This window comes from Theropithecus gelada, chromosome 7b, assembly GCF_003255815.1.
Source record: "Theropithecus gelada isolate Dixy chromosome 7b, Tgel_1.0, whole genome shotgun sequence".
Classification (NCBI taxonomy): Eukaryota; Metazoa; Chordata; class Mammalia; order Primates; family Cercopithecidae; genus Theropithecus; species Theropithecus gelada.
In genome coordinates, this window is record NC_037675.1 from 101459233 (window position 1) to 101481910 (window position 22678).

Consider the following 22678-nt stretch of genomic DNA (forward strand, 5'->3'; position numbering starts at 1 on the left):
TTCTAGGTACTTGTTGGCCATTCATATTATATCTTCTATGGGGAAATATCTATTTAGACCCTTTGCTCACTTTTTTTTTCTTTTTTCTTTTTTTTTGAGACAGAGTCTCATTCTGTCACCCAGGCTGGAGTGCAGTGGTGCAGTATCAGCTCACTGCAACCTCCACCTCCCAGGTTCAACAGATTCTGTCACCTCAGCCTCCTGAGTAGCTGGGACTACAAGTCCGCACCACCACGCCTGATTAATTTTTGTATTTTTAGTAGAGACGGGTTTCACCATGTTGGCCAGACTGGTCTTGAACTCCTAACCTCAAGCGATCCGCCCGCCTCGGCCTCCCAAACTGCTGGGATTACAGGCGTGAGCCACGGCTTCTGCTGACTTTTTAACTGGGCTCTTGTCTTTTATAAAATTTGCAACTTCATGTTGCAATTTTATTCCTAGTGTTGGAGGTGGGCTCAGTGGGAGGTATTCGGGTGGTGGGTAGGGGAATCTCCATGAATACATTAATGCCTTCCCGGGGCGGGGGGAGGAGGACTGAGCTGGTTCCTGCTCTATCAGTTCCAGAGAGAGCCGGTTGTTAAAAAGAGCCTGGCCCCTCCCCTCTCTCTCTTGCTCCCTCTCTTGCCCTGTGATCTTTGCACACGTGAGCTCCTTTCACCTTCCGCCATGAATGCAAGCAGTCTGAGGCTCTCACCAGATGCCCAGTCTTCCAGCCAGCAGAGTCATGAGCCACATAAACCTCTTTTCTTTATAAATTATCCAGCCTCAGGTATTCCTTTATAGCAACAGTAAAGTCAAAATCAGATCTTATCAGATATATGATATTTGCAAATATTTTCTCTCATTCTGTGGGTTGTCTTTTCACTTTCTAGATGGTATCATTTGCAGCAAAAGTGTTTAATACTAATGAGGTCCAATTTATTTATTTTTTCTTTGGTCACTTCTGCTTTTGGTGTTATATCTAAAAAGCCTCCGCCTAACTCAAGGTTATGAAGATTGCATGTATGTTTTCTTCTAAGAGTTTTATAGTTTTAGCTCTTATATGCAGGTCTATGATCCATTTTGAGATTATTTTTATGAATGAGGGAAATAAGGTTTCAACTTTCATCTTTTGTATGTGGGTATCTAGTTGTTTCAACACCATTTATTAAAGGCTGTTCTTTAACTTGGCACCCCCATTGATAATCAATTCACTGTAAAGTTAAGGGTTTATTTCTCAACTCTCTATTCTATTTTATTTTTTCTTTGAGATGGACTCTTGCTCTGTGGCCCAGGCTGGAGTGCAGTGGCATGATCTTGACTCACTGCAACCTCAGCCTCCTGGCTTCAAGCGATTGTCTCGCCTCAGTCTCCCAAATAGCTGGGCATGCGCCACCACAACCGGCTAATTTTTTGTATTTTCAATAGAGATGGGGTTTCACCATGTTGGCCAGGCTGGTCTTGAACTCCTGACCTCAGGTGATCCACCTGCTTCGGCCTCCCAAAGTGCTGGGATTACAGGTGTGAGCCACCATGCCCTGCCTGGACTCTCTCTTTTATTCCATCAATGTATATATCTGTCCTTATTCTTTTTCAAGACTGTTCTGGCTAGTCTATGGTCCCTGGAATTTCCAAATGAATTTTAGGATCAGCTTTCTAATTTCTGCACAAAATAAAAGGGGAGCAGCTGGGATTTTGACAGGGATTGCATCGAATCTGTAGGTCAATTTGGGATCTCTTACCATTTTAATAATATTAGCTCTTTCAACCCGTAAATGGGTATCTTTCCATTTATAGGTTTTCTTTAATTTCTTTCAGAGACATTTCATAGTTTTCAGTATACAAGTCTCACACTTTTTTTTGTTAAATTCATTCATAAGTATTTTATTCTTTTGATGTCACGTAAATAGAATTGTTCTCTTCATTTTCAGATTCTTCATAGCAAGTCTGTCAAACTACAATTGATGTTTATATGATGATCTTATATGCTTGGACCTTGCAGAACTTGTTTATTAGTTCTGATAGTTTTTGAGTGGTTCTTTAGGAATTTCTATATGTAAGATAATGTCATCTGAAAATAGAAATGGTTTTACCTGCTTTTGTAACTAAAGTTCTCTTGGAACACAGTGACATCCACTCACATATGGTCTATGGCTGTCTTCAAGTCAAAGGCCGACGGAAGTAGTTGTGTTCCTGGAACTAAGCCGGGTCTGGCTGCATTTTCTCGAGGCCTAATAATGAGAAGCAGACAAACTAGTAAAGAAGGGAATTGGCCGGGCGTGGTGGCTCACGCCTGTAATCCCAGCACTTTGGGAGGCCGAGGCGAGCGGATCACGAGGTCAGGAGATCGAGACCATCCTGGCTAACACGGTGAAACCCCATCTTTACTAAAAATACAAAAAAAAAAAAAAAAAAAAAAAGGCCTGGCATGGTGGCGGGCACCTGTAGTCCCAGCTACTTGGGAGGTTGAGGCAGGAGAATGGCGTAAACCCTGGAGGCGGAGCTTGCGGTGAGCCGAGATCACGTCACTGCACTCCAGCCTGGGTGACAGAATGAGACTCCGTCTCAAAAAAAAAAAAAAAAAAAGGAAGGGAATTTATTGCTGTAACCGGATACAGGGAGAAGGCCAGAGATAATTCCACCAGACCAACTCGAAGTGTTACAATTTTCTTAGTGCTTATATAAGTTGGGGTTATGTGCCTATGTGCAGTACAGCATTTGCCTAAGTCTATTGGTAACTAATTTTGTTTCAACTAGAAAGTCAGAGGCAAAAAAATGCTTGCGGGAGACAGGCCCTCGGGGTTGGAGGTCTTTGATTTCATAAGAGCCTGATAGATTTTTCTAAGATATGTGTAACACACCAATTTACTGTGACCTGGGAAAGGCTGCTAAGGATGTCTTCAACAAAGGATATGGCTTTGGCATGGTGAAGATAGACCTGAAAACCAAGTCTTGTAGTGGAGTGGAATTTTCTACTTCTGGTCACGCTTACACTGATACAGGGAAAGCATCAGGCAACCTAGAAACCGAATGTAAGGTCTGTAACTATGGACTTACCTTCACCCAAAACGGAACACAGACAATACTCTTGGGACAGAAATATCTGGAGAATAAGTTGGCTGAAGGGTTGAAACTGAGTCTTGATACCATATTGGTACCGAACACAGGAAAGAAAAGTGAGAAATTGAAGGCCTCCTATAAATGGGATTGTTTTAGTGTTGGCAGTGACGTTGATATAGATTTTTCTGGATCAACTGTCTATGGCTGGGCTGTGTTGGTCTTTGAAGGGTGGCTTGTCGGCTGTCAGATGAGTTTTGACACAGCCAAATCCAAATTGTCACAGAATAATTTTGCCCCGGGTTACGAGGCTGCAGACTTCCAGCTGCACATACGTGTGAAGGATGGCACTGAATTTGGAGGTTCTGTCTACCAGAAGGTTAATGAGATTGAAATGCCAATAAACCTTGCTTGGACGGCTGGAAGTAACAACACCCGTTTTGGCATTGCTGCTAAGTACAAGCTGGACTGTAGAACTTCTCTTTCTGCTAAAGCAAATAATGCCAGCCTGATTGGACTGGGTTCTACTCAGACCCTTCGACCCGGAGTCAAGTTGACCCTTTATCAGCTTTAATCAATGGAAAGAACTTCAATGCAGGAGGTCGCAAGGTTGGCTTAGGATTTGAACTGGAAGTGTAATGTGGTTTGAGGAAAGCATCAGATTTGTCCCTGGAAGTGAAGAGAAATGAACCCACCATGTTTTGGCCTTACAATTCTTCTGTGAAATTTCAAAAGTGTGAACTTTTTATTCTTCCAAAAAAATTGTAATCCTCCCAACACTGAAGTCTAGGGGTTACGAGTCCCTCCTGAGGGGAGGCGCTGGAAGGCATGCCTGGAAGCTGTCATGTTTGTGCCACGTTTCGGTTCAGTTCCGCAGTGTTATTAAATGTGTTCCTCGGCGACAGTGTAGTGTCGTGTCAGAGGAGACGATCTGACTCTCCAGTTTGTACCTTGTGTCCTGTATGTTCACACCATTTTTTTCATGACTTTGTAATATATTGGTCTCTGTGCTATTGTGGAATCTTTGATTTTGCATCAGAGTAAAATAAAATAAACCGATCACATTTGGAACATTAAAAAAAAAAAAATGCTTGCCAAGTCTGATTAAGCTGTGCGGGCCCCAGTGCCTTCCAGGCCTGTCTCCTGTAGTACCAGAGTGATTATTTCTATCTTCTATTCTTTACAGCTTGGTCCGGAGAGCTGCCTTAGACTCTCCAATGAATCTATTGAAACAGTTGCCTCTGTTACCTTGACTTGTCTCAGATTATGTCGACCCGAGGCAGGTCCTGGCACTGGGAATGTTAGACTCTATTATTTTGACTTGCTCCAGGTTAGGGAGAGGTCCCTGCAAGGCTTCTATTGACCATATATTTTCTTTCTTGCTTTGATGTCTGAGCACTGATTTCCCTAGGTTTAACTATTTGCTCAGTGTTAAGGCACTGTGGAAATTTGTGTAACTGGGGTGCTGTGCAGGCCTGTCTGTCGACTGTCATGCAGGCCCGTCTGTGTGATTGTCAGGGAGAACTGGCCTGCCACAGTTGTGACAAGACCAAATGGCTTCGAAAAAGCCAAAACTATTTACCAACTGGTCCTTTGCAGAAAGTGTGCTGACCCTTGTTTTGCGGGAGTGTCTTTTCTGTTTTTCACTGCCTCTAATTAATGTCTTAATTTTGAAATAATGTATTTTATATTCTCAAGATTTGTTTTTTGTTTGTTTTCCAATTGCTCTTATGCAAGATCTTCTTGATTCTCCTGATAACATCTCTACGATTCCCTCCTTTAGACCTGCCACATTCTGACTGCTCAGCCTGGCGGAGACCAGTGGGGAGGCTGCAGCCTTTAAACTTCCCAATATCCCTGAAATGTCTGCTCACATTCAGAGGCCTGGGCCTTCCAGCCTCATTGTGCATGAAGTGCCGGTGGCTCCCACAAAGGCCTGGCTGCCAGAGTGCCCCCGGTAATTGTGAGACAGCAGGCAGGATAAAGTGACCGGGAAGTTTCTTCCCCAAAGCTGATGGTGAACGGGTCCCCAGGTTGGGACCTGATGACTAGCTGGGAGCGAGGAGAGCTTCTGGCTTTCCCAGGTGTGAGTTGGGTGGGGCCTCCATTCCCGGTGGCCTCAGGGCTCCTGGGAAGGGCACGGGCTCCAGGGAGACCCTTAGGCTTTCCAGGATGGCTGGCTGGTTGTCTCAGGCATGTACTTGGCTTAGTTTTCTTAATTCAATTAAGTGGGGACATTAAGTTCCCATAAAGTGGGAACACTCAGACTTGGCTCCAGAACAGCAGGCCTGCTCTCGCCCAGTCCTATGAGACAGCCAGGTGGGAGGGGGACCCTGGAGAAATGCCAGCCAGCCTGCCCACTGAGGCGGAGCCTCGGGAAGTTCACAAGGTTTGCAGCAGGGAGGAGCCTGGCCCCTCCTCTTCCTGTGTGGAACCTGGGATTCCAACTGCCTGGCGGGAAGCACTCTAGCGGAGGGATTCTGGCCTTGCGAGAGGAAAACTAGAAAATGGGGCTCTTGAACCCCCGTGCTTACCCGCTCCCGCCCTGTGGAGTGTACTTTCGTTCTCAATAAATCTCTATTTTTGTTGCTTCATTCTTTCTTTGCTTTCTTTGTGCGTTTTGTCCAATTCTTTGTTCAAGAGGCCAAGAACCTGGACACCCTCCGCCGGTAACACTAGGTCCTCCTTCTCTCCTTGTGAACAGTGGCACTAAGAAGTTGCCCTCCACAAAACAGGTAGCAAAGATTTTCCCCCAGCCCCATCTGGCCACGCTTCCTATTGATGGGTCCAGATCTCTAAGTCACCCCAGCAGAAGGCTGGAGTACTCCCTGGTATGACGACAGGGCCTTCATTCCAGAATCACCCCTCCTGCCTTCAAAGCCAGTAAAACACGATCTTAGGGAAAGTCACTTTTGAGTGGAGGAGCCCGAGAGAAGTGAAGTGAAAATAAACTCCAGGGTGGGCGCAGTGGCGCACACCTGTAATCCCAGCACTGTGGGAGGCCAAGGTGGGCGGATCACCTGAGGTCAGGAGTTCAAGACCAGCCTGGCCAATATGATGAACCCCCATTTCTGCTAAAAACAAAAAAAATAAGCTGGGTGGGTGTGGTGGCGCACACCTGTAGTCCCAGCTGCTCGGGAGGCTAAGGCACCAGAATTGCTAGAACCAAAAACAAAAAAGCTCCAGCTGTGAACCACAGACCATCTTCACGGTGTGGAGGCCAAAATGGACCAGAAGTAATTTCTCTTTCCTGCCAGATAGAACACAAGCAGGAGCTGTGGTTTCCAAAAATGCCCGCGCACACAGGCTAGTCGTCCCTGACCCTCCCAGGGCACTGCTTGGGTTGGAATGGTGGTGCTCACACAGGATTCCTTCAATTCTGCACTGTCACAAGCCCACAGGGGTGGAGAGGCTGGCAGTACAAAGAGGAATGAGACTCGCCTGCTGGTCTCATGAAGTTCACAGCCTAGTAGGGGAGCCTGCAAGTAAGAAGACAGTCCCGATGCAGGAGGGCAGGAGTGTGACCCTGAAACAGTGTAGAGGAGCCTGCAGCCTGTGGTGAGGGAGGGTGGTGCTGAGAGGTCGGGGGGAGACCCAACACATAGCAGTATTGAAGACAATTTACCAGGCAGGCTGAGGCAGCGGGCAGGGCAAAAGAGGAGGCAGACACGCGCTGAGGCGCTCGAGGCACATTGAATGAATGGATGAATGAAGGAAAACTAGCCGTGCTGTGTTTAAGGAAAACAACTGCTGGTAATAACTGAGTTGGGTAATGAGATTAATGGTGTGAATGAAAAAGGGGTGCAGGGTCACAGGTGGCCCCCCAAACCCCTGAGACATCTGTGGTTGTCTAAGCATGCTTTACTTTGGATTCTGGCATGCATTTATAATTCATTTATGCTGGTTAATATGAACCAGACACGGTCTTATTGGTGAATCATCAAAAGCAACTGTGTTTCTTTCCATTATTTGTGGTGAGTTTCCTTTTGGCAAACACTACGTAATGGAGAAGATGGTCTTTGGGGCTGGCTCCCCAGCAGTGACCCCAGGACTGGAAACTTCAAGAACTGGAAAGGCAGTCCAGGGCCTTAGAGTCTGCAGAAGTATATGCTCATCTGGCTCTTATTCCAGTCGTCTGTGTGACCTCGTGGGGCCTGTTTCATCACCCTCTGAACAAGTAGGTTGGATGAGATGCCCTTTGAAGACTTTCTAGCTCTGTTATCTGTGGCTCTGTGGCTATCCTGAACCCAACGAACAGCCAAAATCATCTTTCCTGCCTCCCTTACGAATGGGAATTCCAGCTCAGGAGTGCTTGGAGGCATGGGTCATCAGCCTGGCTGAGTGTCCTGCACCCACACACATCAGATGTCATGAAATCACTGACTCTGGCAAGGAATCTTTCCAAATCCTAGGACTGGTGACCTCCAGAAATAAGTCATTTGGGGGAACCACGTGTCCAGATGTTAATTTTCTTTTAATCAGAAGAATGGGAAACAAGAATTCATGTACTTTTAAGGAATAAAGCCTTTGTTCAGAAAATGCAAAACGTGCCAAACAGACTGTGGTTTCAAATTACGTTTCGTTAAGGAAGAGGGGAGGGGAGGCGAGGGGGAGGGTACTGAAGAAGGGCAGAAAAGGCCTTTCTCGGGATCTACTTTGTGTGGACATCAGCATCTCATCCGAGCCTCAGCGGCACCTGCCAGATGGGCTTTAGGATTCCCACCTGCCAGAGCAGGAATGGAGGTCAGAGAGCTGTGAGCTGGAGGATTAACACAAGCAGCCTCTGACTCCCCAGGCATCCCGGGGTGTGTTAGACAAAGACCAATGCCCACTCAGGTGGAAGCAGGGCACAGGATAGGATGTGAGTGGTCCCAATCTGTCCTCTCTCAGCCCTTCCTGCAGCTCATGAAGCCCTCTGAAGAACAAACATCAGATGCAAGAAACAACCTCCCCAGGAACAAGATGGTAACAACTTGTCAGACTTCAGGGCAGCAGGGAAAATACCTGATCTGGAGATCAGAGTGGGCCACATGCTGAAAGAACATCAATAAACCAGGCTGTGAACAAGCAGGCCTGTATCCCAAGGTCTCAGCGCAGGACTTTGATAGGCAGTGACCAGGGGTTAACCTTGCCTTTCCAAAGCACAGCTGGAATGTCTCCAGGTGACCTGAGGCTTGTCCGTTTTAGTAATTTTTAGGATGCAACAAGGCTCTCCTGTAGCAAAGAGACCACTTCCGAACTTGTGAAGAGAAGGACAAATGAGGTTATGAGAGGGTAACACCCTCAGGGGCTGCTACCAGGGCTGTAGGAGATCATGCTACCCTTTCAGTTTTGACAACTCTGGGCTTAAATACAGGAAGGAAAGCAGAGATGCTACAAGCAACCTCTAGGGAACTCTGATGACCTGCACACGGTGAGGGAGATACAGGGAGACAGGGAGAGAGATAAGCACATAGAGACCCAAACTGCAACCCGTGACACTGATGTTCAACCCCAGAAAACTAGAATGCATGGGCACTGGGATTAAGAGTCAGAAAAATACTGCTTGAGACTTGGCTCCACCGTTTACTATATCTTGGAAAAAACCACACACAGCCTCTCCTGAATCCTGGACAGGAGGAAAATAGCGACTCTTCATTGCCCTCCTAACTGCCAGACACTGACAAACGCCTTAAATGCTCTTGTTCAGATCATTTTTTAAAAGGTAGCTGTTAACGTTCTGTGACACAGACGGGAGGCAATAGTGCCCATACTGGTAATGTATGAGGAACTTTGTCTTCCTTTTTTTTTGAGACAGAGTCTTACTCTGTCTCCCAGGCTGGAGTGCAAGACCTCGGCTCACTGCAACCCCTGCCTCCCAGGTTCAAGCGATTCTCCTTCTGCAGCCTCCCAAGCAGCTGCGATTACAGGTGAGTGCCACCGTGCCCGGCTAATTTTTTGTATTTAGTAAAGACAGGGTTTTACCATGTTGGTCAGGCTGGTTTCGAACTTCTGACCTCAGGTGATCCACCCGCCTCAGCCTCCCAAAGTGCTGAGATTGCAGGAGTGAGGCACCGCCCTGGGCCGGAACTGTGTCTTCTGACACACAGGGAATGAGACCCTGGAAGATTTGGGGCTTCCAGCCAGCAGTGAGGATCACTAACCTTTAGGAAAGATGGGGATTTAAAAACCAGACACAACCTGGACGAACTACTTGACGCTGTGTACGGTAAATGTGATTTTTCACAGGCTGTGGTTTTGGGGCACCGTGTGGGCTCTTGTGGAGCTGGGGGAGATACTTCCAAAACTGATATCGTTCCAAAGCTGCAACTCTCCTCCCTGCCACGGCTCCTTATGTACAAAGAGAGGGAATTAGTCGTCAGTGACCTCGACACCCCTCGGATCAGGGATGCTCCGAGTCCGAGGGAGCGGGGTGCTCAGTAGGGCCGGGTGATGGGAATCATGGGGCCATCGAGCACGGACCCTGGCTTCCCCAGTGGCCTCTGTGAGCTGTGGGGTCAGGCGGGGACTGGAGGAGCGTCCGCGCTGGGAAGGAGCGCACGGCGCCACGTGCCCGGCCGGCGCCCCGCCCCCACCCGGCCACGCCCCTCGCTCTCCCTCAAAAAATCACGCCCCTCAGCCCCGCCCCTCGCGTCCGCCCCGCCCCTCGCAGCCTCAAGCTCGGCGCTCCCGGAGGCGCGGACGGTGGGGCCCCGCGCCTTTTGTGTCGGGCTTTGACCGCCGCGCGCGCTCATTCACCTCAGCGGCCGCGGGCGGAGGGGCGCACGCGCGCGCAGTCCCCTCGGCGGGCGGTGGGGCGCACAGCAACGCGCGTATCCTAGCTCTCGGCTGCTGGGCTGAGACTAGCCCGCACGCCCGCCCGCCTCTCCCTCGAGGACTCGGAGCCGCCTGCGCGCTCGCCAGGGGCCGCCGCCCCGAGTCTCAGACGGACGCGCACGCGCTCCCGCCGCCCGGACCCCAGCCGGCTCGCTCCCACCCCCTCCCCACCCCCCTCCCCCGGCGGCGGCCCCCCAGCACGCGCCCGCGCACACGCCGGCCCGGGCACGCGCCCGCCAAGATGGCAGGGGCCGGGGCCCAGCTGTCAGTCGCCGCCGCCGCGGCCCTTCCCCGCAGCTAGCGGCCCCGACGCCCGCCCGGAGAAGATGAGCCCCCGCTGCCCCCCGCAGCCCAGTCAGACGCGGAGCCGCCGCGCCCGGGGCCGGCTCCCCCGCTAGCGCCCGCGCCCAGCGCCCCGCCGCCGCCGCCGCCGGGTCGCCCCTGGCCCGGCGCGCCCGTCCCCGGCAGCGACAATGAGGTGAGTCGGGGCCGGCGCCTCGTGGGAGGCGGCAGCGGCGAGCGTCGGAGGGGCTGGGCTGGGGGCCCGCGGTGCCCCCGAGGGCGGGAGGTGGGGCGTCCAGAGGCCTGGGGGCGTCCGGAGGACCACGGGGGCTCTGCAGAGATTCGGGGGCATTCAGAGCGCGGGAATGGCTTCGCGAGAGTCGTGGGGGCGTCTGGAGAGCCGGGAGGGTCTGCGGGGCTTGTGGGGGGTGGTGTTCTGCATGGGGCAGGCGGCGCTAGCCTTGGTTGCTTGTGGGGTCCTCTTAGGTTCCGGGGGGCCTGCGGCGGCCTAGGAGGCAGACCCCCGCGGGCAGGTGTGGCCGCGTCGCGACCGCGCGAGGACCGAAGTTGGCAGAAGCCCCCGTTCTGTGCCTTCCAGTCCGGAGGAGGCTGGCCTGAAGCCCTCCGGCCTTGCCGAAGCCTCCCCCTGCCAGCGCCCAGAGCCGCGTTTGAGCTTTTACAGGGGTAGTTACCCCTTGGCTTGGAGCCAGTCACCCGCTTCGTCTCCCAATTCTCAACCCCCCTTTTTTTTCTTCTTGCACGCCAGTAAAGTGCAAGACCCCCAAATGTACCACTCATTGATGTATCACCCAGCTGGGGAGCCTGCTGGTTATCAGGCCAAGAAATAAAACCTTGCTTCTCCCAGAAGCCCGGTGCCCTCTCCTAGTCGCTAAACCCTCCCTTCCTCTCCAGACCCTGTCGTGACTTTTTTGGGGTAATCACTTTTTTTTTCCATTTGTGATTTTACTTTCTAAACACGTATCCCGTAAAAACTGTAGTTTGTAACTATTGTTTCCTTTTGTCTGTTTTGTATTATTTATGTCAATGAAATAATACAGTATTCTTTTGTGTCTTGTGTTTTTTCAGGATGTTTTCGAGATCCATCCATTCCGTTGTAATCGTTATTTGTTCATTTTTATTGGTCTATAGTATTCTGTTGTAAGAATATACCACAGTGTACTCTTTCTACTGTTACTAGACATTTTAGTTGTTTCTAGCTTTGTCGGCTATTAATAATGCTGTTATGGATATTGTTTGTCTCTCCTGGTGCATTCATTTCTATTGGGTATATATCTAATAGAATTTTTAGGTCAAAAGATACGCATATCTTTAGCATTAGCAGTAAACACCAAGTTGCCAAAGTGGTTCTACGAGTTGACATTCTAACCAAAAAGTGTGTGAGAGTTCTTGGTGCTTCACATCCTTGTCAACACTTGGTATTGTCAGTCTTAAATTTTAACCATTCTGGTGAGTATGAAATGATATTCCATTGTGGTTTTAATCTGCGGTTTCCTGTTGATTGATGAGGCTGAACATCTTTTCATTTTTATTTGGTATATTTTCTGGAGTGCCTGTTCACGTATCTTGCCCACATTTCTTTTGGGTTTTTGTTTGTTCGTTTTGTTTTGTTTTGAGATGGAATCTCGCTCTGTCACCCAGGCTGGACTGCAGTGGTGCGATCTCGGCTCACTGCAACCTCTGACTCCTGGGTTCAAGCGATTCTGCTGTCTCAGCTTCCCGAGTAACTGGAATTACAGGTGCCTACCACCACACCTGGCTGATTTTTGTATTTTTAGTAGAGACGGGGTTTCACCATGTTGGCCAGGCTGGTCTCAAACTCCTGATCTTAGGTGATCAACCCGCTTTGGCCTCCCAAAGTGCTGGGATTACAGGCGTGAGCCACCGCACCCAACCTCTTTTGGCGTTTACATGTCAAGAAAATAGTTTCCTGTAAAATATTAGAAAGCTTACATGTGTTTTCCCTTTTACAGTAAGATATATGGTTCACTTGGAATTCATTTTTGTATAACATAATGTGGTTATGTTAAATTTTATTTTTAACACCATTTTTTTCAGCACCATTTATTAAAAAGATAATCTTTTCCCCATAACTCTGTTGTACCACCTTTGTCATCTTCCAGTTTTCCCTTTGGAGTCATTTGCTTTCTGCCCGAAGAATACTCTTTAGTATTCTTCAGTGCAGGTCTGGCAACAAATTCTTAGTGTTTGTCTAAAAACGTCATTATTTATTCTTCACTGTTTTCTTTTTTTAAGTTTTATTGCGATATAATTCACATACTGTGAAATTTACCCATTTAAAGCCTATGGTTGGCCGGGCACGGTGGCTCACGCCTGTAATCCCAGCACTTTGGGAGGCTGAGGCGGGTGGATCACGAGGTCAGGAGATCGAGACCATCCTGGCTAACACGGTGAAACCCCACCTCTACTAAAAATACAAAAAATTAGCTGGGTGTGGTGGCAGGCACCTGTAGTCCCAGGTACTCTGCAGGCTGAGGCAGGAGAATGGGGTGAACCCGGGAGGCAGAGCTGGCAGTGAACCGAGATCATGCCACTGCACTCCAGCCTGGGTGACAGAGCAAGACTCTGTCTCCAAAAAATAAATAAGTAAAATAAAGCCTATGGTTTAGTGGTTTTTAGAATATTCAGTTATGCAACCATTACTACATCTAATTTTAGAACTTTTTTTCCATTTGCGAAGTGTCTTTTTATTAGTTATAGAACTCTTGGTTTGCCATTGTTTTCTTTTAGCATTTTAAAAAGTTAATTCACTTTATTTTTCTTGTATAAAAATCCTTAATTGTATAATAGCCATAGCTGGAGCCTGGGTTCTGGGTTCTCTGCAGTGGAGACTCTGGTCAGTGAATTCCTAGTTTCCTAATGGGTAGACTTGGTGAATACGGTCTCCTTCCAGAGGTTGGGGGTCAGATAGCTGTTAAGTCTTACAGATGACATTAATAGTGGCCTTGGTGAAGTTGCCCAAGGTGGCAGTGCAGCCCCTGACTGAGGTGTGGCAGTCCTTAATGCCAGCCATCATCAGCAGCTTTTTGGGCACAGAGATCAAGATGAAACCATTGTCTCTGTCGGTGGAGATGAGGTGTACCAGCACAGAGCTGCAGTGGTCTGTCACCTTGCAAGGAATGCTGTGGGGCTTGCCAGTGTTGTCTCCTGAGATGCCTCTCTGCACGGGGACAGTGGAGAGCTTGGCAAAGATGATGACTCCTTGGATGGTAGTAGCTACCGACTTGGAGCATTTAACACCCATACCAACATGACTATTTTAGTCCCCAGTGGCAACAAGTGCCTTGAACGTGGACCACTGGCCAGTGCAAGTCTACATTTTTACTGGCATAATCTTAAACTCATCTTTGAGGGATGCCCCCAGGAAAAAGTCAATGATCTCAGCCTCCTTGATGGGCAGGGAGAAAAGATAGAGCTTCAGGGACTTGATCTTCGTGTCCTTGACTATGCTGCCCAGTTTGATGATGGGGAGCTACTCCTTGGCCTTGGCCTTGCCACCACCAGCTCCATGGCCCCAGCCTTCACCCTGGATGCCACTGCTGTGGCCTCCCATTTTGGGGGCCTCTAGACCCTGTCACTGCACTGGTCTCATTTGCCATTTGGTGTTTTCTTGGAGAACTCTTTTAGCATTTTAAAGCTATTTCATTATCTATGACTTAGTTTCTGTTGAGAAGTCAGTTGTCAGTCTGTTGTTCCTTTGAAAGTAGTCTTTTTCGCTGGCTGTTTTTAAAGTTCTCTCTGTCTTTGGTTTTCAGCAATTTTTCTTTACTGTCCCTAGTATGGATTTCTTTTTATTTATAATTAGAGTTTTTAGGGATTCTTGAATTTGTGGCTTCATGTCTTCCATTGGTTTTGGAAATCATCAGCCATTAGTACTTCAGTTATTTCTTCTGCCACATTTTCTCTTACCTTTCCTTCAGGGCTACAATGATATATGTGAGACCATCGGTTCCCAACTTTTTTGGCACCAGGGACTGGTTTTATGAAAGAAAATTTTTCCATGGGGGGTTAGGGGGTCGTTTCGAGATAAGACTGTTCCACCTCAAATCATCAGGCATTAGCTTCTCATAAGGAGTGTACAACCTAGATCCTTGCATGCACGGTTCACAGTAGGGTTCAAGCTTCTATTAGAATCTAATGCTGCAGCTCATCTGACAGGAGGCAGATTGCAGGCGGTAATGCTCACTCATCTGCCACTCACCTCCTGCTGTGCGGCCTGGTTCCTGACAGGCCACGGACCGATACTAGTTTATGGCTAGGGGTTGGGGACCCCCATGTTAGTCCATTTCACTATATCTTCTATGTCTCCTAACTGTTTCTCTGCGTTTTACATGTTTCTCTTTCTGTTCTTTATTCTGGTTATCTCCTTCTCACTAACTGTCTTTCTCCATCCCCCCTCCTCTGCTGTATATAATCTGCTATTTAAACCATCCATTGAGTTTTTAATTTCAGGGTTTTAAAATATTATTTTTAAATTTCTTTTTTGTTTTTTATTTTTATTATTTTTCAGAGTCTCGTTCCTTTGCTCAGGCTAGAGTGCAGTGGCTCAGTCATGACTCTCTACAGCCTTAAACTCCCACCTTTGCCTCCCAAGTAGCTGCTACTACAGGCACACACCCCCATGGCCAGCTTTTATTTATTTATTTATTTAAGTGTCAGAGTCTTGCTGTGTTGCCCAGGCTGTTCTCAAACTCTTGGCCTCCGGTGATACTCCTCCCTCAGCCTCCCAAAGTGCTAGGATTACAGGCATAAGCCATTGTGCCCAGCTGATTTTTATATTTCTGTTTGTTTCTGTTTTGCAGTTCCAAGCTATCTGCCAAAATTATCAATCTTGTCTTTTATCTCTTTTAACATAGTAAGTGTAATTATCTTAAAGTCCGTGTTCAATTATGGCAGTATCTGTTAGTTGTTTCCAGTGTCTGTTTCTGTTGATTTTCATTCATATTGTCTTGTCTCCTTATGTGCCTAGTGTTTTTTTTTTAAATGTGTGGTAAACATCATATTTGCAAAATTATTTGTAGGAATAATTTGAGATCTAAGATGATGCTTTTTTTCCAGAGATAATTCACATTTGCTGTTGTCAGGCACATGGGAGCACTTACAAGTGGGAATGCCTTCAGTACAGTTTCAGGAATTGAAATATCTCTAAGCTGAGCTGCAGTTCTTGTGAAGACAAACCTGTTCTGTTCACTTTTCCTCCTAATGTTTTCTTCTTTGCCAGCACCTTCACTCTCCACCCCAACACCAAACTTTTAGCATTCCCTTCAGAATTGATAAACACCCTTCAGGAAAATTAGCCTCAAACACTGAGCTCACTTTCTCAGGCTCTGACTTGCTTTCCTCCCCCATGCCTCCAGGCAGGTATTTCTTACATTTTTCCCAGCTTTTCTAGTTCTTTTTAGGTAGAGGATTGTTCTGATTTCCTTAGTCCACAGTTACCAGCAGTAAAAGTCCCTGATTTTTGCATTTTTAGGAACAGTTTGAGTCAATATTCAATTGTGGAGATTCATGCTACCAGGTTATGGAAGCTGTAGAGAACAGTGACACCTATTTTCTTGTGTTCTGTCCTAATTGTATTAGATTCTGCCAGTTTGTGAAATACTTTTGGAATCAAGATAACTTTAAGAATAAATCTTTAGCTCTCCTTAATACATAATTAATTGAAAAAATAGCAGTTTAGCTCAGGTCATTACTATAAAGCAAAATATTTGGGGGGCAGGTACTTTTATCTCCTTTCCATGGTTCCTTTCTCCTGTCTTGATTTCCTTATTTATTTGATAAAAATTATGCTCTAACCAGTCCTCCTGAATAGAAATTTAATTTATTTTTTATTTTTATTATTTTTTTTAGACTGAGTCTCACTCTGTTGCCTAGGCTGAAGTGCAGTGGTGCAATCTCAGCTCACTGCAACCTCCATCTCCCGGGTTCAAGTGATTCTCCTGCCTCAGCCTCCTGAGTAGCTGGGATTACAGGCACCCACCACTACATGCAGCTAATATTTTGTATTTTTAGTAAAGACGGGGTTTCCCTATGTTGACCAGGCTGGTCTCAAACTCCTGACCTCGTGATTCACCCACCTTGGCCCCCCAAAGTGTTGGGATTATAGGTGTGAGCCACCGCGCCCAGCCAGAAGGTTTAATTTTTGAGTCAACAATAGCATAAGAGCATTCTCAGATCTCATTCTTTGGGATCTGAAAAAGTCCCAAAGACTTTTTGGCCAGGCACGGTAGCTGATGCCTGTAATCCCAGCACTTTGGGAGGCCGAGGCAGGCAGATCACCTGAGGTCAGGAGTTCAAGACCAGCCTATCCAACATGGGGAAACCCTCATCTCTACTAAAAATACAATAGTTAGCCAGGCGTGGTAGTGGGCGCCTGTAATCCCAGCTACTTGGAGGCTGACGACGCAGCAGAATCACTTGAACCTGGAAGGCGGAGGTTACAATAAGCTGAGATCTTGCCTTTGCACTCCAGCTTGGGTGACAGCGAGACTCTGTCTCAAAAAAAAAAAAAAAAAAGTCATGGATGTAGAAATAAAAGTTCTTAGTGGTTTTTCCAGAATGAAGAACCATTTTTTCTTTTCTTTTTTTAAAGTCAATCATTGGCCGGGCGCGGTGGCTCAAGCCTGTAATCCCAGCACTTTGGGAGGCCGAGACGGGCGGATCACGAGGTCAGGAGATCGAGACCATCCTGGCTAACACGGTGAAACCCCGTCTCTATTAAGAAATACAAAAAACTAGCCGGGCGCGGTAGCGGGCGTCTGTAGTCCCAGCTACTCGGGAGGCTGAGGCCGGAGAATGGCGGGAACCCGGGAGGCGGAGCTTGCAGTGAGCTGAGATCCGGCCACTGCACTCCAGCCCGGGCGACAGAGCGAGACTCCGTCTCAAAAAAAAAAAAAAAAAAAAAAAAAAAAAGTCAATCATTTTTTTACACAGATTTTTAAAATTGCTACAGACAGTTTAACATGGTTCTCCATTGCAGACTGCTTATAGTTAAATACCTGTACATGTATATTTACTTGTACCTGAAGTACTTGACTTTAGTACATGGATTTAAATGAGTCCAAGGGGACTATTCATTACCTTTGTTGTCAGATTTGATTTGATTATTTGTAAGCAATTTGTTTTACCTATGATAACACCTTCCTTTTTGTTCAGTCCTAGATTTTTAAAATGAAAGTAGCGTATTATTTCTCTTGATATATACTCTCATGAGAGTATATAGATATGACCTATTGCTAAAAGTCTAAAATGTAATATCCAAACTGTGTTCCTTTTGGAGCATCTCAGGAAGCCATAGGCTGGAGATGCATTCGAACACTCGAGGCACATGTCCACTTATTTTAGTGAAAAAGTACTATTGAATCAACTTATTCAGATAAAGTACTGTTGAATCAACTTATTCAGATAATGAAGTCTAAGTCTGAATTTTTCTTTATTTTCTAGACTACTGCCTGAATTCTTGTTTCTCTTTTTCTAACAGACTCTATTATGTATTTTCATATTTTCATTGAGAAATCATTTTTTGAAGGCTTACTGTTGTCTGGTACTGGATTAGATGGGGTAAGGAGGTGGAAAGAACTAGACACTCCCATCCCCCACTCTCACCGCCCATCCACAAATAATCCCCATACCTAAAAGATTTACAGAAACTTACTGGGTCTTTCTGCAGTTGAAAACAAACAAATAAAAAAATCCTCCCACATATACACAATATGCAATCTATTTCTACTTATATATTCGAGTCATTTATCTATCAGGAACATTCTCTTCTGTGAACATTTTCCCTATCTGCTTTTAAAGATTTAGATACAGAAGTTAAAAAAATTTTAGGTCATTAAGTTTTGTTCCTGATGATTTTTCCATATTTCTGACATTTAGGATATTGTTCTTCTAGAATTTTAATTATTAAACTTTTTTTTTTCGGTTATACGTGAAGTTGGCCCTCTATATCTGTCGATTCTGCATCTGTAGGTTGAACCAACCTTGGATGGACTTTTTTTTAAAAAAAAGGATGGTTTTGTCTATACTGAACATGTACTGACATTTTTTCTTGTCATTATCCCCTAAATAATATAGTATAGCAACTATTTATATAGCATTTCCGTTGTATTAGGTGTTATAAAGTAATCTAGAGATGATTTAAGGTATATGGGAAGATATACCTGGGCTATATGCAAATATGACTCCATTTTACGTAAGGGATTTGAGCATCTGCAAACTTTGGTATCTGAGATGGATCCTGGAACCAGACTCCTGTGGATACTGAGTATGACTGTATAACAGTTTTAAAAATTCATTCTTCAGATGGTCTGAAATATGAGGTAGAGACTGAAATTACATTTTTTCAAAATTGCTGGTCAGATACTTGATCATATCAGTAGTTTATATGGTAGAGATAACAGCCACATTTTTTGGGTTGGACGTCCGTGCAGGCATCTGGATCCCAGCATCCTGGGGCGTGTGGTTGTAGCTGGTAATGTCTGCATGTGTGAGAATCACCTCTAATTCTCAGAAAACTTACCTGCCTCTCCCAGGGCCAGCCTTGTATATGTGAGGCATGGCTGGTCCAGCCTGTCAGCAGGTCTGGTTATGAGCCAAGAACCGCTTCATCTGGGCCAACGGCACTTTATTGATATTGGAGTTCTACAGAACGCAGTGTGATTGCAGAATACAGTATAAAATAAACAGGTACTAACACAGTCCTCATTTCTCACCTTTAGCCTGTACTAGCTATCACAGTTGGGTCCAAATATATTTCTGAACCCAGTGCTGCAAATTGCGGGTGCAGGGCATTTCTTAAGATGGCTTTTGTAAGGACTGTAGGGATTCTGTGTGTGTCTTTCCAGGCTCTCTTGTTCTGTCTGCCTGTTTTTAGGCCTGTGCCATTACCATACCTTGTGGACAGTGATTATAATTTGAGCGGCATCATTGTTTGATTAGTGTTTTGAATTTTGCTGGTTTGGTGATTTTGTTTGTATTTAATTTATACATTTGTTTTTTGCTTATCTAGTTATATAAGCATAAGACATTTAAACTTAGTTTTATAGTTGTGTATATAAGCTGGGTGTGGTGTCACATGCCTGTAATCCCAGCTACTCGGAGGCTGAGCAGGAGGATGGCTTGGGGCCAAAAGTTTGAGACCAGCGCTGTGGGGGGTGTGTGGGGAGGTAGGCAACATAGTGAGATCCTATCTCAAAAAAAAAAAAAAGGTGCAGGCATCTGTTTTTTAGGCTTTTGGCTAGCACTTCTGTTGATTAAGAAAAATAATAGGCCAGGCATGGTGGCTCCCACCTGTAATCCCAGCACTTTGGGAGGTCGAGGTGGCGGATGGATCACCTGAGGTCAGGATTTCGAGACCAGCCTGGCCAACATGGTGAAACCCCGTCTCTACTAAAAATACAAACATTAGCCAGGCGTGGTGGTGGGTGCCTGTAATCCCAGCTGCCTGGGAGGCTGAGGCACTAGAATCACTTGAACCCGGGAGGCGGATGTTGCAGTGAGCTGAGATCATGTCATTGCACTCCGGCCTGGGCAACAGAGTGAAACTCTGTCTCAAAAATAAAATTAAAAAAAAGAAAAATAATAATTATATATAAGCCAAATAAATAGAAATTAAGTCATATTGTTTCACATACAGATTTTTCCCCATTAAAGAGAATATGTGAACTGCCCATGTTTGAGGAGCCTTGCAGTAGACTCACCCTGGAGATACAGTGGGTGCACAATAAAGGCATAAAGCAAATATTGTAAGAAAGCAAGTCACAGGAATTGTTTTGTTTCCAAGTGCATATAAAAGTTATGTTTACACTATACCATAGTCTGTTAGGTGTGCAGTATCACTGTGTCTAGAAAATGTACATACCTTCATTAGAAAACACCTTATTGCTTAAAAATGCTAGCAAAGTGAGCATAGGGTATTGGAAAAAAATGATGCCAATAGATTTGCTCAGTGCGGTTGCTACAAACCTTCAATTGGTAAAGCAATACCTGTGAAGCTCAATAAAGCGAAGCGCAGTGAAACGAGGTCTGTTTGGATAAGCTTGATGAAGGGACTTTTGAGTTGCCAAATGAATATATCGCAAATGCTATAGTAAGAGTGATGGTAACTCAGGGGAAAGCACTTCCAGCTGATGTCGGAGTGAGGGTGAGAAGAGTGGCTGGTCCCTTCATGAAACAGTTAAGTAGAGTTTGAAAATAGAATGATATAATATAAAGAAGACAATACAAATCAGCATAGATCCTGCTCTTTACAGATAACCACATCAAACCTGTGGTGTAGTTCCTTTATCATTCCCAGGTATAAGGGAAACATTTTTACAAAATTGAAAGTGTACTTTTTATTTGTATTGGGCATTGTACATTTAATATATGTGCACTCCCCCCTTACTAAATATTCTTTGAAAACAGTTAAAATAGCTGAATAATAGTCTATCAGATGGTGTGCTATATATTTTAATGGCATTTTGGGGACCAAAGGGTATAAACATTTTAAAGGCTATCAATATGTACTACCAGAATGTTAATTTTAAAGGAGAGAGAAAGAGAGTAATGAATAGAAGTTTAATCCTTGAGGTTTAACTTGGAGGTTCTCCCAAAAACAAAGCAAGCACCAAAGGAAGGACTTTGGAAAGGAATCAGAAGAGAGAAGTAAATGGAGTTAAGAGGGAGAGGGGGGAAAAATTACTTACTTTGAAATGGTGTAGTTCTGCCTACTCACCAGTGGAGGGAGCCCTGTTCCCAGTTCCTCTGTAAGCGATTCATACGAAGGTGTATTGTCTTTGTCTTTAGGGCTGTGTGAAAGACATCTACTCTTCAGTTTGCAGTTAATGTAGGTATGTAAAGGGACTTCTTAAAAAGAATTTGAGTTAGATTTAAAATGTTTTAGTTTAATTTAACCCCCGTATACTAAGAAGCCTGGGTTTTGGAGTCAGACCTGGATTCTGCCCCAGAGGTACTGCTTATCAGCTAACTTGACTTTTAGCAATTTACTTAACCTTTATGAGTCTTCATTTTTCTCAACTATAAATGAGGACAGTTCACTTTCTTCAGAGGGTTTTGTGAGGATCAAATGAGAATACATGAAAAGTTCTTAGCTTATGATATTCAATAAAGGTTAGTTATCTGCCCTACTCCACCCCACCCCAGCCTCACCTCACCTAGTATTTATTTTCTAGGGTTTATCTTCCATGAGGGTATGGGACAATTCTGGTTTCCAATATTCTGCCCTTTTATCAGATGACTATAAAACTTACCTTCATATATGATAAACTTTGGTTTAGAAACTGCAGTTGCTATTGATGTATCAACTTCTAAGAAAGATCCAGGGATATTCTCTGTGAAACATGAAATAGACAAAATAAAGTTAAAACAGGAGACATAATATTTGGGGGTAGAGGAGATAATTGTACCAGAAAACTTAGATTAAGAAATAGTTACTTCAGTCGAGCACACTTAGCTGTGAAATTCATGGAAGTCATGGCAAAAAGGGAAACATAAGCCACTGTGTGCCTCTCCTTGGGTAATAAAGGAGAGATGTGCCATTTTATAGCTCTAAAGGTGTGTTTTCTATGGATCTTAAAGAGACAGTGGACCTTACAAGAGCTTGTGTTGGCAGCCGCTTACAAGCTTCTCCAGTCCTTTTCCCATGTGATGTATTTGTCCTGGGCCTCTTCTTTAAAAGGTTCCAGCACTCTCAGCCATTCTCTGGGTCCTGCCTACTACTCTGCTGCTTTTGTAGAGCTGTGTTTATTGCACTGATCTTCTCTTCTCCCTTCTCTCTCAAAGAATTCTTAAATACGAAAAGGTCTGATGAACTAAATCATGCAAGTTGATCTCAGTCTAGCTGCTTCCTTTTCCTCTTTACCTTGCTAACTTCTTAGCCTTCAAATCTTAGTTGAAACATCACTTCCTCCGGGAGGCAGCCTTTGACCCTTAGCCTAGCTGAGGGTCCTTTCCTGTTAATTACCTTTGTGATATCCCATATTTCCTCTTCTGTAACTGTTTATATGTAATTACTTAAAATTTCTCTGATCTACTGAAGGCTTTATAAAGGCAGAGATTATGCTTGTTTTTATCTCTGCTAGAACCCCAGAGCCTAGCACTGGTACTTGGCACTTGGTAGATGTTTAATAAAACATTGACACTGCCACCTATACCTAAGATGGATAGTTGATTGTGGCATTCATCCCAGTTTGGCATGGATCCTTCTAAGGACAACATTTCAGGTAGCCTCCCCCAAATAGTAGAAGCTAGCATCCAAGCGAAAGCTATTTTATTATGTGCTTAATGACTTAATGCATTACTGGGGTGACGGTGACAGTGATTTAGTCTAGTGTGTCCTTACTGCTGCCATAAGTCATGATTTGTTTGGTGATGTGTGGATGGGTATTTTTTTCTGTGATTTCTTTGTAAGGACATTATCCACTGTGACCCTTAATATCCCAGATGTTTCTCGAACTTGAATATGCATAGGAATCACTTGGGGGCATGTGTACGTATGTGTGTG

The 22678-nt window shown here is 45.4% G+C and overlaps 2 protein-coding genes across 2 annotated transcripts in view; both read left to right on the plus strand.

Annotated features, from left to right (window-relative positions):
- Nucleotides 1–2902: 2902 nt before the first annotated feature.
- LOC112628462 (voltage-dependent anion-selective channel protein 3-like) lies at nucleotides 2903–4118 on the plus strand. The gene is made up of 2 exons (XM_025391226.1): nucleotides 2903–2933; nucleotides 3303–4118. Exons 1-2 carry the CDS (start codon nucleotides 2903–2905, stop codon nucleotides 3608–3610), a joined length of 339 nt encoding a protein of 112 aa, XP_025247011.1. The 3' UTR covers nucleotides 3611–4118.
- A 5606-nt stretch (nucleotides 4119–9724) lies between these two features.
- Nucleotides 9725–22678, plus strand: part of EVL (Enah/Vasp-like) — a 179330-nt gene continuing 166376 nt past the window's right edge. Inside the window, exon 1 of the mRNA XM_025391224.1 lies at nucleotides 9725–10330. Within this exon, the coding sequence (XP_025247009.1) occupies nucleotides 10326–10330 (5 nt within the window). The 5' untranslated portion in view covers nucleotides 9725–10325. The remainder of the gene's footprint in view (nucleotides 10331–22678) is intronic.